The sequence below is a fragment of the Magnolia sinica genome, chromosome 16 (genome assembly GCF_029962835.1).
Source record: "Magnolia sinica isolate HGM2019 chromosome 16, MsV1, whole genome shotgun sequence".
NCBI lineage: Eukaryota > Viridiplantae > Streptophyta > Magnoliopsida > Magnoliales > Magnoliaceae > Magnolia > Magnolia sinica.
This window is the reverse complement of record NC_080588.1, coordinates 68,494,174-68,507,912: the sequence shown is the minus strand read 5'-3', so window position 1 is coordinate 68,507,912 and position 13,739 is coordinate 68,494,174. Positions and strand designations below refer to the sequence as shown.

Here is a 13,739-nt window from a genome sequence, read left to right as displayed (position 1 = left end):
CTTCATTTTTGGGTATCATTCCCTAAAATTAATAAGCGATCAACCTGGATAGACAGGTGGATGCAAGGCACATTATTAGTGGCCAGCCTAGAGAAGTTCCACACGTTAAAAGTTGTTTTGTGAGTAAGCCATCCATAAGGTGAGAGAAAATGCTGTAAGACGTGTCATCCGTTGGACCAATGAGCAGCTATGGTTCCCCCTTCTCTTTTTGATAACTCTTAACTCTATCAGTTATCCTTTTTTTTTAACTACAACTCTCTTTTTCCAACTTGATAAAACTTCATTTTGCTCTTCTACTTTCTCTTACCTTTATCAAAATCTCCCTTCTCTCTTATCTTATTTCTTCCGCATTATCCATTTCTACTCTTTTTTCACTCTTTCATTCTTCTTTCTTACTCTCACATAGCTGACACATCTAAAGAGGATATGATAGAGAAGCTTCTACATGATCGTAAGTTGATGCTAGAACATATTATTAGGCTTTCCTGCAGAGCTAACATGCTCGAGAAGGAAAAGAAACAACTACACGAGGAGGTGGAACTTCTTCAAGCATCCAATTCCTATCATTTCCTGCGGTGTGATCTGCTTGGGCTTGGTGCCCGCCATCATCACATCATCACAGTGGCTCTCACTTAATATGCGGTACACATAATATGGTGAACCCCACACAGAGTTGAATAGGAAAAAAAAAATTCCATGCATGTTAATAACTCTTGCCCACATGTTAATAGCCATGACAAGCCTTATGTGGGGAGGCAGATTGCACTTACACTGTCAGTAATACTATGAGGGCCCCACCATGATGTATGTGCTTTATCAGGCTGTCCATCCATTTTTCCAGATCATTCCGGGACATGATCCTAAAAAATGAGGCACATCTAAATCTCACGTCGGCCACACCATAGACAACATTGGTTATTGAACACCCATCATTAAAAACTTCTTGGGCCACAAAAAGTTTTGGATGAAGTTGGTGTTTTATTTTATTTTTCCTTCATCCAGTGTGTGTGACTTAATCAACAGGTTGGATGGCAAATAAGCATTACATTGACCCCTAAAGAAAATTTAATGATGGGCATTCAAGCACGGTTATTTCCATATGGTGTAGTCCACTTGAGATTTAGATCTATCTCATTTTTGGCTGGTGCCTTAAAATGAAAATAGATGGCTATTGTAGACAAAACACATACATCATAGTGAGGCTCACACAGCTCCACCTCATCGGAAGGTCTGGTGAGGTCGACCTCATGTACCATTTCGTTAATGGGTCCCCCCTAAGTTATAGGATATCCTAAAAATCGGTAATATCTAAAACTCAGGGGGGTCACACAATTTGAAACTATGATTTAATTGGAACATCTAAAAGCACTTTTCAAGGCACAACTAAGTTTTGAAAAGGCTTAAAATTTGGTGTGACCCCTCCAAGTGGGACACACACAATAGAATGGTTGTCCGTTTGAACCATATCTCCGTACAATCAGTAAGGTCAGGCATCCATTCTCGACTGTTGTGTATGGTGTTGGCCACCTATGTCATGGATTGGCCTGATTTTTAGGCCCATGGCCCACCATGGAAAAGAGCATCTAATTGATGGTGTGGATGTCTTGTACCCATTACAGTGGGACCCACAGAGCTCGACCTCATGGGGGTTTTGAGGTCGACTACATGGGAGCTTCCCATGAGTTCGAGCTCTATGGCCCATTGTGATGTGTGCTAGACATCCACACTGTGCATTTGATGGGTCCCCTCTAGGTTATATGATGTCCCAAAAATCAATCTCATCGGCAACTCAAGTGATCCACACAATCTTGAACCATATAAAATCATGCCTAAAACATGTAAAAGCAGTTTGTTTGGAGCCCAATTATGTTTTAGAATGACCTGAAATTCGGTGTGACAGAGTGGTACACAAAAAATAGATGTGTTGGATGTCTGGACTACATCTCAATGGGCCCATATATAGTGAATGGACAAACACTCTCAACTGTTGTCTATGGTGTAAATTACCTAAGTCATGGATTGGCTTGACTTTTAGGCCCATGGCCCACTATTAAAAAATGCATTTAATTGATGGCAAACGGTTCACCGTGTGGATGTCCAACACACATTGCAAAAGAACAAGCTAGTGAGCTCAGCCCCACGAGAAGCTCTCATGACATTGATCTCATAGAACCTTTTGTGTGTGCGTGCCTATATATATATATATATATAAAAGAAGAAACATATAGATCATTTCCTTTTGGAAAAATAGATATATAATAAGACGATATGTATGCTTTGGAGAATACAGATAGCAGGATCCAAAGTTAGATATTTGGTAAGTATATCATGTAAATGAATTTATTGGTAAAATTGATATTTAAGGGAAAATTTCCAGTAATAATCCCTATAAAATATTATAATAATATACAAAATATGTAAGATTTATAAAATATAAATGAATCCAAAGTTATATATAATATTATAATAATAGTTAAAAGAAATAAATTTATAAAATAAAAATGGCCCATGCAGGTCTCGAACCTGCGACCTTCGCGTTATTAGCACGACGCTCTAACCAACTGAGCTAATAGGCCAGTTGATAACTTATTTACAATAAATAATTATATTCAAAATTTATTTTGATTTGATAAATTACTCTAAATTCTTAGTTATGAAAAGTTATCTGTTGAACTATATTTTTTGGCTACTTTTCAATGCATCATCTATAATCTAGATAGAAAAATCAAACCAGTGTGAACTTTCATTGATGATCTTTTGAAATTGGGGCACATGAAGTGGACGGTTAGTTTTGAGTTAGAAGTGTGCCACATATACCTATTTTTAGTGCCAGTATTTCAACCTCCACCCGAGGGGTGGCAATGGGTCGTGTTTGGACTGGGTTGGGGTCAGCCCAACCAAGGCTCATTAATTAAAGAGGCAAAATATTCCTACCCAAATCACTTAAAAAAATCATGGAGCCCAGCCTGACACGTCCTGACCCATTCAATTGTAAATGGGTCCAGTTGACCAGACTAACTAGACCCAACCCAACATGACCCATCTCAGGTTTACATACATAATAATAATAATAATAATAACCTATACTTTTTTGTTCTTTATTTGGTTTTGGAATTTGGGTCAGTTGGGGTCATCTGGCCCAACCCATTGATAACCTATTTGGGTGTGTCAGGTTGGCTAGGGTCAACCAAGCTCTACCAATATATATAAAATTTGAAATAAAACCTAAAATAATGTCACATGCAAAGGTGTATAAAACCTCTAACACAAATTTTTTTTTTCTTGCTAATGATGTCTCACTTCAGTGGAGCACTAGAGCTGTAAAAATGGTGGGCCATACCATGAAGATCACCTGGATCAAATGTCCATTGAGTTGGACCATCAGCTGTCCGTTGGCTGTCCATTGATTTCAACTTTCAACAGGGTACCCCATCTGATGAATGGACCATCTTGGTTTCTGCCAAAGGTGATCTCTGTGGTGCATTGCTCTTTCTATTTTAACCATCCCAGAGGGTTTACTATCCCATTCGCATTTAATTTGAGTTACACATGTTACATATACTATTTTTTAGGACGTGCATGTCATCTAGGGTGATGATGGGCCGGGCTGGTGTTGGCCCTAGCCCCATCTCCGGGCCATGGTTTAGGTCCCAGCCCGGCCTTATACAGAAGGCGTGAGGTGAGCCTGGAATGGACCTAGCACAGCAGGACCATGCCTCAGACTGAAAAAAAAAACAGAGGTTGGCCCTTGCCCAACCTGGGGGCTGGCCCAAAAATTGATAAAATTCCTATTTTAAACTTGAATATTCAGAATCTATCTGTTGATTGGGTGGCTCACTGATGTAGAGTGGGTCAAGGACAGTTTCATGGCCAAGATGGATCAGAAAAGGCCCGGTTGACGACAAAAGTGATCCGGACCGTCGGACCTTAGATCGGGCGCATCTTACAAACCAGAATGAGTTATCAGGCGTAAAATATATGATTTTGGGGTAAAACAAGCTACTTTAGCCAACCAACCCCGCTATGCCGGGTTGCGCAAGCCGGATTTGCAAAATACCCCTGGATTGACGGTCGTTTCCTAGTTTTAATTTCGTTTTTACTATAAATAGTAAGTTTTATTTTGATTATAACTCTTCATCCATCGGGCTTTAGGAGTTGCGCCCAACGTGAAAAGAGCTTAGAATAATTAAGATAACGGTTTGGTGAAGCCAAATAGGACACTTACTATTTTTGGCTGAAAACCTTACGCACTAGTAGACATCCGACCGTCTATAAATAGTAAGTTTACTATTTATAGTAAGTCGAGAATTTTAGGAGTTTTAGTTGTAGTTTGATTCTGATTTCTTTCCCATTACTTGGTACCCCTATTTAAAGGGTTGTGAACTCGTTTTTACTCATTCATTAATCAACTTCAAATTTATTAGAATTTATTTCTATTTCTTGCTTTCTTTCCTCATGGATTCGAGAAGTCTCTGTGAGGAGTCCAAAGAAGTTCCGTGGATTCGGAATAGTTATCCTCTTGAGGAAGACGGTGCTCGACCTCACGTCCTCCCCTGCATCAATTCGCACTCAGGATGCATGTAACACCTAATGAAGGATTGAAATAGCATACTTTTATGGCCGGGTTGAAATCGGATTGCGCACTGAGTTATACAGTGCGCTTTATGGTACTGAGTAAGCTCTATTTGACACACCGTGAATGTATGTCCATGCGGTTCATCCTTTTTTCCAGATCATTTCAAGGGTTGATCCTAAAATTGAAGCATATCAAAAGCTCCAGTGAACTACACTATAGGATTTCCTATGGGAATAAATATTTCGACAGTTTAAACCTTCCTAGGGCCTACTGTGATGTTTACTTGTCATCCAACTTGTTCATCAGATCACACAGATATGGATGAGAGGAAAAACAAATATCAACTTGATCAAAAACTCAATGGCCCTCAAAAAAAATTTCAACTGTAGACATTCAATTCACACTGTTTCTTGTGGTGTGGTCCATTTGAGCTTTGGATATGTTGCATTTTTGGGCTCAAGCATAAAATTATCAGGTAAAATGGGGGTGAATAAAAGACACAAATCACTGTGGGCCCCACAGAATTTACTCAGTATGCAATCCGCTTCCGAGTCGGGTTGGAGCTGAACAATCTCACGGATGCATCACAAGCCACCCGATTAATATATGGGCCTAAATTTGGAGCCCACCTCGACCATCAGAAGTGGGCAAAGCTGGAAAGTCTGGCCCATTGGCCACCCTTCCAACTAGAGCTGAAAGTCGGTTGGGTTGGGTTGGGTTGGGTTGGTGCTCAACCCTAGCTCAACTCAAGGTTCCTATCCCTTGACCCTAACCCAACCCAAGCGGGCTCGGTCGGGTAGATATATGCTAATATTTTCATTATTACATTAGTCTATTATATTTTCAATATATGTCTTATTTTTAGTACTTATAATTTTATTAATTAGTCTATTCTATGTAGCTATTTATTGCAAAGAACATTTTTTAAAACAAACAAGCTAAAATATAGGACCACTACTCTAAAAATCGCATTGTGCATCAAGCAATCTATTTGGGAGAGAGAAATCCAAGGTATCTTGTTAGCTTGAGTCATTGGGAATTATGTGGACCAATGAAACCCAATGGGCATTGGAATATCCTATGCCTTCGACACGTATGATCAATACTCAATTATTATTAATTTATAAGAAACTTATATATTGATTGGGTTTAGGTTGGGCTGGGCAACCTGAGCCCAACCTAAGTTTTTATTGGGTTGGTGTTTGTATGGCCCAAGCCAAAGACCAAACCTGATACGATCTGCATAAGCCCGACCCAATGTCGGGTCAGTCGGGTTGAAACTGCCCAACTTTCAGCCCTACTTCCAACCGTCGTCCCATCTCAAATACAAAGCGCACCCTCGAGACTTCACACGTGTGATAGATACAAACCGTTTTTCAAATGAACTTGGCGCGAAGGACATGGGAAGAACACAATCAACGGCTAGCTTTCTTCCTTCTGCCTCATCAATCTCTTTCCACCAAAACCCAGAAGAGAAATGCATCTCTTTCCTCAAATTCACCACTCACATCCATCAATTCAATCAAATCCTCGCTTATTTATTCACCAATGGCCTAAAAAACTCCAGCTTTCTCGCCACCAAGCTTGTCGATTTCTGCAGTTCTACTAATCGGATGCAGGTCGCTTCTTCGATCTTTCGCCAGATTCCCCACCCAAGTTCCTTCCTTTGGACGGCCATGATAAGGGGTTTCTCCCAAAACGGCCCTCATCGCTTATCAATACTCTTCTTCTATGAAATGCGCTGCCAAGGCACCAACCCGAACCACCTCACATACCCTTTTGTTTTGAAGGCTTGTAGCAGCGTTTTGGCTATCTTAGAAGGAAAGCAGATTCATGCCCAGATCTTAAAAACCGGCTTTCTGTCCGATGTTTACATCCGAAACAGCATTCTTGATTTGTATGTGAAATGTGAGTCAATTAGAGATGCGTGTGTTGTGTACGACGAAATGCCTGAACGAGATTTTGTGTCTCACACCTCGATTATTTCTGGGTATTTTGGTGTCGGAGATTCGGTCTCAGCTCGGTTGGTTTTCGATGTGGTTAAAGGCACAGATGTTGTCTTGTGGAGTGCAATGATAGCAGGATACGCTCAGAATGGCGAACCCGGCGAAGTTTTGGCGTTGTTCGAGCAAATGCAGAGTTTGGGAGTGAAACCGAATTCAGTCACAATGGTGAGTGTGGTGTCCGCCTGCACTCAGATGGGAGATTCTGAGAGGGGGAAGTGGGCGCATGATTTCATGGTGAGGAGCGGTATGGAGATGAATATGATAGTTTGTACCTCTTTGTTGGATATGTATATTAAAGGCGAATTCATCAATGAAGCTCGTGAAATGTTTAACCGAATGCCGCAAAGAGATGTTGTTTCTTGGAATTCTTTGATTAATGGGTATGCGAAGAATGGTTATGCGAATGAGGCTTTGGAAGTCTTTAGAGAGATGCAGGATTCTGGAGTGGAGCCAAATAAGGTCACGTTTTGTAGTGTTCTTTCTTCATGTGCTCAACTAGGAGCAATTGCAAAAGGAAGAGAAATTGATTACTTGTTGGAGGAGATGGGAATGGTGTCTGATTTATCAGTAGGAACTGCCCTCTTGGATATGTATGCAAAATGCGGGTGCCTGATGGATGCCCGTCAAGTTTTCAATAGAATTTATCCAAGAGATGTTGTCATGTGGAGCACCATGATAAACGGATTCGCCTTGAATGGCCATTACCAAGAAGTGATTTCTCTGTTTGGGCGAATGTTCAAGGAAGGGGTCCAGCCAAATGAGGTCACTTATCTGGGTATATTGACAGCATGTTCACATGGAGGCATGATTGATGAAGGACGCAGGCATTTCAGTTCCATGATTAGACACCATTGTATTCAACCTGGAATGGAACACTATGCTTGTATGGTAGACCTACTCTGCCGAGCTGGACAGATTGATGAGGGTAAAAGGTTTATAGAGGAAATGCCCATTGAACCTAGTGCTAGTGTATGGGGATCTTTGCTTGGTGCTTGTGCAACCCACAAAAACATCCAGATTGGCGAGTATGCTGCTCGACATCTCATTGAGTTAGAACCTGATAATGATCTGATTTATGTGTTTTTATCAAACATATATGCGGGCGCGAGTAGATGGAAGGATGTTGAGAATGTAAGGATGAATATGAGATGTTCTGGCACTCGGAAGACTCCTGGATGTAGTTGGATAGAGGTGGAAGACAAGATTCATGAGTTCCTTGTGGGAGATCGGACGAATCCTCTGTATCCGCAAACGTACAGGATCTTGGATTGCTTATCGAAGCAATTGAGATTGATTGAGGATTTTCCTTTTCAAGAAACATTCAATACATTCGGCTAATTCTGTTGGTTCTCTTTCATTGCTCTGCATGAGTATGATGATTCTTTATTGTGGCCACTCAAACTCAAAATGGAGGGCATGCAAAATGCTCTCGCCACTACCTAAGCTACCAATTTTGGCATTGGATATAGCATGCCTACAACTTCTGTGCTCAAGGTGTATTGATCAAACGCGACTGACCACTGATGCAAATATGCTACCAGTTTTGAAGTTTTTCGGGATTACATGTTCACATGTGTTATTTTTCCAGTTCATGAGACTAGGGTTTGGTGCATTTTGGGATAATATAGTTTCATGAAACATGAAGGCAAGCAGCACGGATTCATGTGCAGGAGAGGGAAGCATCTGTTTCTAAATGTTAGCAAGTATAAACAGCTAGGAAGCGGGAGAGAGCACAAGTCCAAAGCATGATCTGAAGCTAGAGCAGCGCCAGAGTAGAAGGTTCATCAAAAAGAATATAGTTTTGTGGCGCAATATCAAAGTCATGTTGCCAAGAGTGTGGGTATGGACATCAACTAATGAAAGTATCGAGACCATCGATCTTCTAAATCCAAAATTCTCGAAGTGAAGTACAGTAAATATAGATGACAATTTATAGATATGACATGTTTATAGCAGAATTGATGCAGCTCACTATAAACCAACCTGAGGACCTTGACAACCTGACCCGACCCAACCTTTAACTCAGGTTGGGTCCATAGGGTTCAGATTAACCTGAACCCAAGTTGCAGCCTTAATTGCACATGCCAATTGTACTAGTTCATTTAAAGTAAGGTTTTGATAAAGATTCCTGAAATTTCCCTTCTTAAGTAAAAACATGTGTTGATCAAATAATGTTACAACCATTCTAGGTCGACACTTTTTTCTTGCTTTTCTTTCTTTCTTCTTATCGTTTTTGTGTTTTCCACTCTTTCCCTTTTTCACCAGGAAAAAATATGGAACCCTAATTTCAAATTGGATGAATTGGAAAGGATTAGGATCAAGACGATTTAATATTAAGCGCAGTTTTAGTAATAATAGGAGTGGTAACAAAGAATTAGTTAAGATTGTTGACCAAGAAGTTTCTCAAAATGACCACTCTCAATATCTTAGTTCGATAATTTATAACAATGGAGAGATGGAGAAGGATGTTGCCCATGGAATTCAAGTAGGATGGAAGAAATGAAGATGTGCATCTAGAGTTTTATGTGATTGTCACATGAACCACTCAAATTGAAAGGGAAACTTTGCAAGATGACTATAATACCAACAATGCTTTATAGTGCAAAAGGTTGAGCAATCTAAGGAAAACCCCATTCATAGGATGTTGAGATGTTGAGATAGATGAGTGGCAAGAGAAGGAAGGATAGAATAAGAAATGAATGCATTCAAGGGAATTTAGGAGTATCCCAAATAAGTTTTAAGACAAAAGGAACATAGATTTAGATGACTTGATCATACGCAATGAAAACCAAATATTAATAATAATAATAATAATAATAATAATAATAATAATAATATTCAATTAGAAAGAGTGAGATGATAAAAGCTCCCTTAAGTAACTAGGCTAACCGGGCACCACATGAGTGGATCTTTCATGAGATCCACCACGACCATCAGGTATCGTGACTCATGTTCACCCTCAAACTCAAAAATCAAGATAATACAAAACTTTCAGGATCACACCACAGGGGAAACGGTTGGGATGAGCGTCCACCATTAGTTTTGTGTAGGGTCCACCATGGGGAGACTGCCCAAAAATCTCAGTATTCCAAAACTAAGGTGGGCCATACCACGAGAGTTTGAGTTTTTTGGTGTAATTCTAAAGTGGGTGAGTGTTGAATCAGCTGATTTTTAGAACCAATGCCAAACAAGGGGTGGTTTACCTGATGGACGGTGTGGATTTCATCCATGTTAAACTTTTTCCCACGTCAGAGAAAGTTACCCGAGGTGTAGACCTTTTGGTGGCATGCAAGAGTGGAGGAAGTGGTGACTTGGACAAACCTGACCCTGTTGAAAGACAACCGTTGCTTTTTCATTTCTAATCAAAGCACGAGATTCACGGTTGCAAAAGACACAAGATTTATGCGACAAGTGGCATTCAGTGCACATGGATACATTGGTTTTAGGGAAATATTGTAGATTAGTAGCTAAAAGCATATAAACTAATATCTAATATGCAATGCAAGATGCTACGCATGAATGAGGGTGTGCACGATTTTAAGTCTCATCCGAGTCAGGTGCGACTCAGATGAGTCCACTCAGAATAGACAAGACTCGGTCCAGTTCGACACCAAAAATAATCCCGATTCAGCCCTGACCTAAAACCTTTACAACCCAAGGGCCGACAACTCAAGTGAACCAAACACAAGATGAAAATGTCCATCACTAGAACCTTCCCAACCCAAGGGCCAATAAATCTAGTGAGCCAAACCACAGGAAACAAAAGTAAATGCCCAGTACTAAAACCTTCCTAGCCACCCCTTCATAAGGTCCGGAGAGGAATGGAAAACACAAACATGAGCCTGACCCAAAACTTATGTGGACCCATTGCTTGGATAAACCCTAACATAGCTGCCACAGCAATGGAGGGAGTGGATGTCACACAGGCATCATAATAGATACACTAGCTCCATTTTAACAGGGACCGCAGGAAATTCTGCACTCCACCGGCACTAAGGACCAGGCTTTAATTATTACCATCTGTGCTAGGTTAAAATAGAAAATCCAGGTCATTTGTCAAGGGTAATATGGGCAATATCACCCAAAATAGTTCCCACTGACCTGTCACTCGTCGTGATGGGCGGCCCTTAGGAGAGGGGATTAGATGAGACCCGGCCTCACCCAGTACCCTTACAGTGAGACCCACCTTGATGTATGTATTCTATATCCATGCCGTCCATCTGTTTCTTCTGATCATTTTAGGGCATTCTCCAAAAAATGAAGCAAATCCAATTATCAAGTGGACTATATCATAGGAAATAGTGGTGATTGACAGCCCTACCGTTCAAAACTTCTTAGGGCGCTTAATGTATCCGTAGTGTTTATTTGTCATTCAATCTGTTGGTAAGATAAGGTAAGCCCGGACGAAGGAAAAAAAAAAACTTTTGTGACCCATTAATGGTCAATCATCACTGTTTCCTATATGTAGTCCACCTGATAACTGGATCTTCATTTCTTGGATGATGCCGTAAAATGATTTAGCTAGAAAAATCATATGGATGATGTGGGAGTCCCAAGGTGGGGCTTCAAGTGGCCCCTTGATGTATTGGTTTCATCCATATTGTCTATTCATTTTTCCATATCATTTTAGATTATGAGCCCAAACATAAGTAAGATCCAAGGCTCAAGTGGACCACACAGTGGGTATTAAATTCCTACCGTTGAAAATTTATCCGACATGACATAAGTTTTGGATCAAGATGATATTTGTTTTTTCACTTCATCCATGTCTATATGACCATATAGTTGATATTGGATGGAAAATAAACAATACAGTGGCTCTAAGATGTTTTCAATAGTGGGCATCCTTAAGCACCTCTGCTTCCTGTGATGTGCTCTACTTGAGCCTTGAATCAGCCGTATGTTTAGCTTAATAACCTAAAATAATATAGAAAAGTAGATGGACGGTGTGTATAAAATTCATACATAACGGTGGCCCCTCAGTGGACCCTTAATCCACCACCATTTTAAAAGGAGGGTGACTATTTGGCTTCACTCAACGTCTTCCAAACCCTGACCCATCCGAAAAAAGAATCACGGCCACCATCTGCTTCTGCCCGTGAATTCAGACCACTCATTGTCATACCTTCCAACCACCAATTTGATAGCCAATGGTTAAGATGTCTGATCATTTTGATTTACGAGTCCAGAACTGCCGCCTGCTGCACGTGGTAACTGTGTGCTTATTGCGATGTGATTGGTCAATACCATCTAGATTTTCTGTTTATTGCAATGTGATTAGTCTATGTCATGGCAGAAAATTATGTGGTAAGCAGAGCATCCAGATTCTTGACTGAGAGATATTGGCAAGCGTCACCATCTGAAAAATGGAACACTAAATTCCCGTGACCCTAATGTGGCCCACTGAAAAACTTTAAGCAATAAATGTGCGCCTCAAAGTGAAAAGGAAGTGGATTGGCTGATGTGACACACACCACCAATCTAGCTGCAGCGCTTAAGTTCATCCAGCTCCCAGTTGTACGAATGGTTTAAAGGAGAGCAAAGTTACATGGGCTAAACAATGATGTATTTATCATATCTACACTAATCATCCATTCGAGATATCATTCTAGATCTTTCTCCCAAAAATGAGTAATTTTCAAGGATCAAGTGGACCACACTAAAAATAGCAATAGGGACAATGATTTTCATTGTTAAAACATTTGTAGGCCCCGCCACAACATTTAGTTTTCATCTAATCTATTCATAAGGTCACACAGACTAAATTAAGAGAAAAAGCAAATATTATATTAATTCAAAATTTTTGTGACCACCAAACGGATTTCAATGATAAGCATTCAATTCCATCTGCTTTTTACAATGTGGTCCATTTGATTTTTGGCTCTATTTTATTCTTCAGCTCAAGCCTTATGACAAGCTTGGCAAGTATACAAATGGTTTGCATATAATTCATACCTCATGATGGGACTCTTAAAACTTGACAATGTAAAGAGACCAGCTACATCGATGGTTTGTAAGGGTGTACATGAACAAAGCTAGCTTGGTTAGCTCGCTCGACTCAACTCAAAAAAGCTCGATTCAACTTGGTTCTTGGTTCAAAGTTGAGTTTGAGCCGAGTCGAGTTGATTTTTTGAGCTCAAAAATGAGTTCAAGTTGGCTTCAGCTCGACTCAACTCAGATCAAACCCAGCTCGAATCGAACTCAGATCAAACCAATTCGGTGACTCGATTACTTTGATATTGATACTGCTCACCAAGTGTTTGATGAAATGACTCGAAGAAGTGTGGCTAGGGGCAAGGAATGTATGTATATGAAACCAACACCCTTTGTTTTTTCTTTTTTTTTTTTATGTTGCTCAGAAAGTGTCTGATAAAATACCTATAAAACCATAGCTACTGTCTCAAATACAATGAGATTTTGAAGGTGCAGTCTAGGTGTTTGTGAAAATGCTGTAATGGTGAAATCGGCTTAATCTTGGCTCGAACTAAGCCCAAATTACTTACCAAACCGAGCCGAGCTGGCCAGTCAAGCTCGAGGACCGAGCCGAGCCGAGTTCAAGCTGAGGTCAACTAGTATTCGAGCCCAGTCTAGCTTCGACTCAATGTACACCCCTAGTGGTCTATGGTATACCAGCCAATCTGCTTCCAAGTGAAAAAAGACTATTAACTCCAACTAGAGGAAGCTCTTGCTGTTGAAGCTAAGTGGGGCCTACTGTAATGTTTGTGAGAATTACACCGTGTAAATTACTTTTACTAGCTCATGTTAAGACACAAGGCAAGACATAATACGCATCTACAACTCAAGTGAGTCATGATGATAAAATAGAAAAAATTAATTGAACTTCCATTGTTCAAACATTCATTGAGTTGTTGAAGTTTCACCTTTTCCATGTGGCCAACTTAAGTTTCAGTCCAACTTTATTTTCAAGATCATACAGTTATCATGAACTAGCAAAGGAGATGCAAAAGATGAATTTCTCACAAACACTAGGGTGTGCCTCACCTAGATGTTGTAAAATATGTTGGAAAAAATTGAAAATAAAAATTAAGGATTTTTTTTTTCTTTTAACACTAGGCTAAATCACGTATAAATACGGTATCCTTAAAGCATGATTCAGCCTCTTATCAATTGCCGGATTATAGGTGAATTACTTCCAA

At 40.1% G+C, this 13,739-nt stretch overlaps 1 protein-coding gene and 1 non-coding gene across 2 annotated transcripts; one reads left to right on the top strand and one right to left on the bottom strand.

Moving 5' to 3' along the window:
- Nucleotides 1-2,502: 2,502 nt before the first annotated feature.
- TRNAI-AAU (transfer RNA isoleucine (anticodon AAU)) lies at nt 2,503-2,576 on the bottom strand. Its single transcript has one exon. It is a non-coding gene; the product is annotated as a tRNA-Ile (tRNA).
- A 3,306-nt stretch (nt 2,577-5,882) lies between these two features.
- LOC131229608 (pentatricopeptide repeat-containing protein At1g08070, chloroplastic-like) lies at nt 5,883-8,768 on the top strand. Its single transcript, XM_058225602.1, has one exon. The coding sequence runs from the start codon at nt 5,977-5,979 to the stop codon at nt 7,918-7,920; it is 1,944 nt and encodes a 647-aa protein (XP_058081585.1). The 5' UTR covers nt 5,883-5,976; the 3' UTR covers nt 7,921-8,768.
- Nucleotides 8,769-13,739: the final 4,971 nt, after the last annotated feature.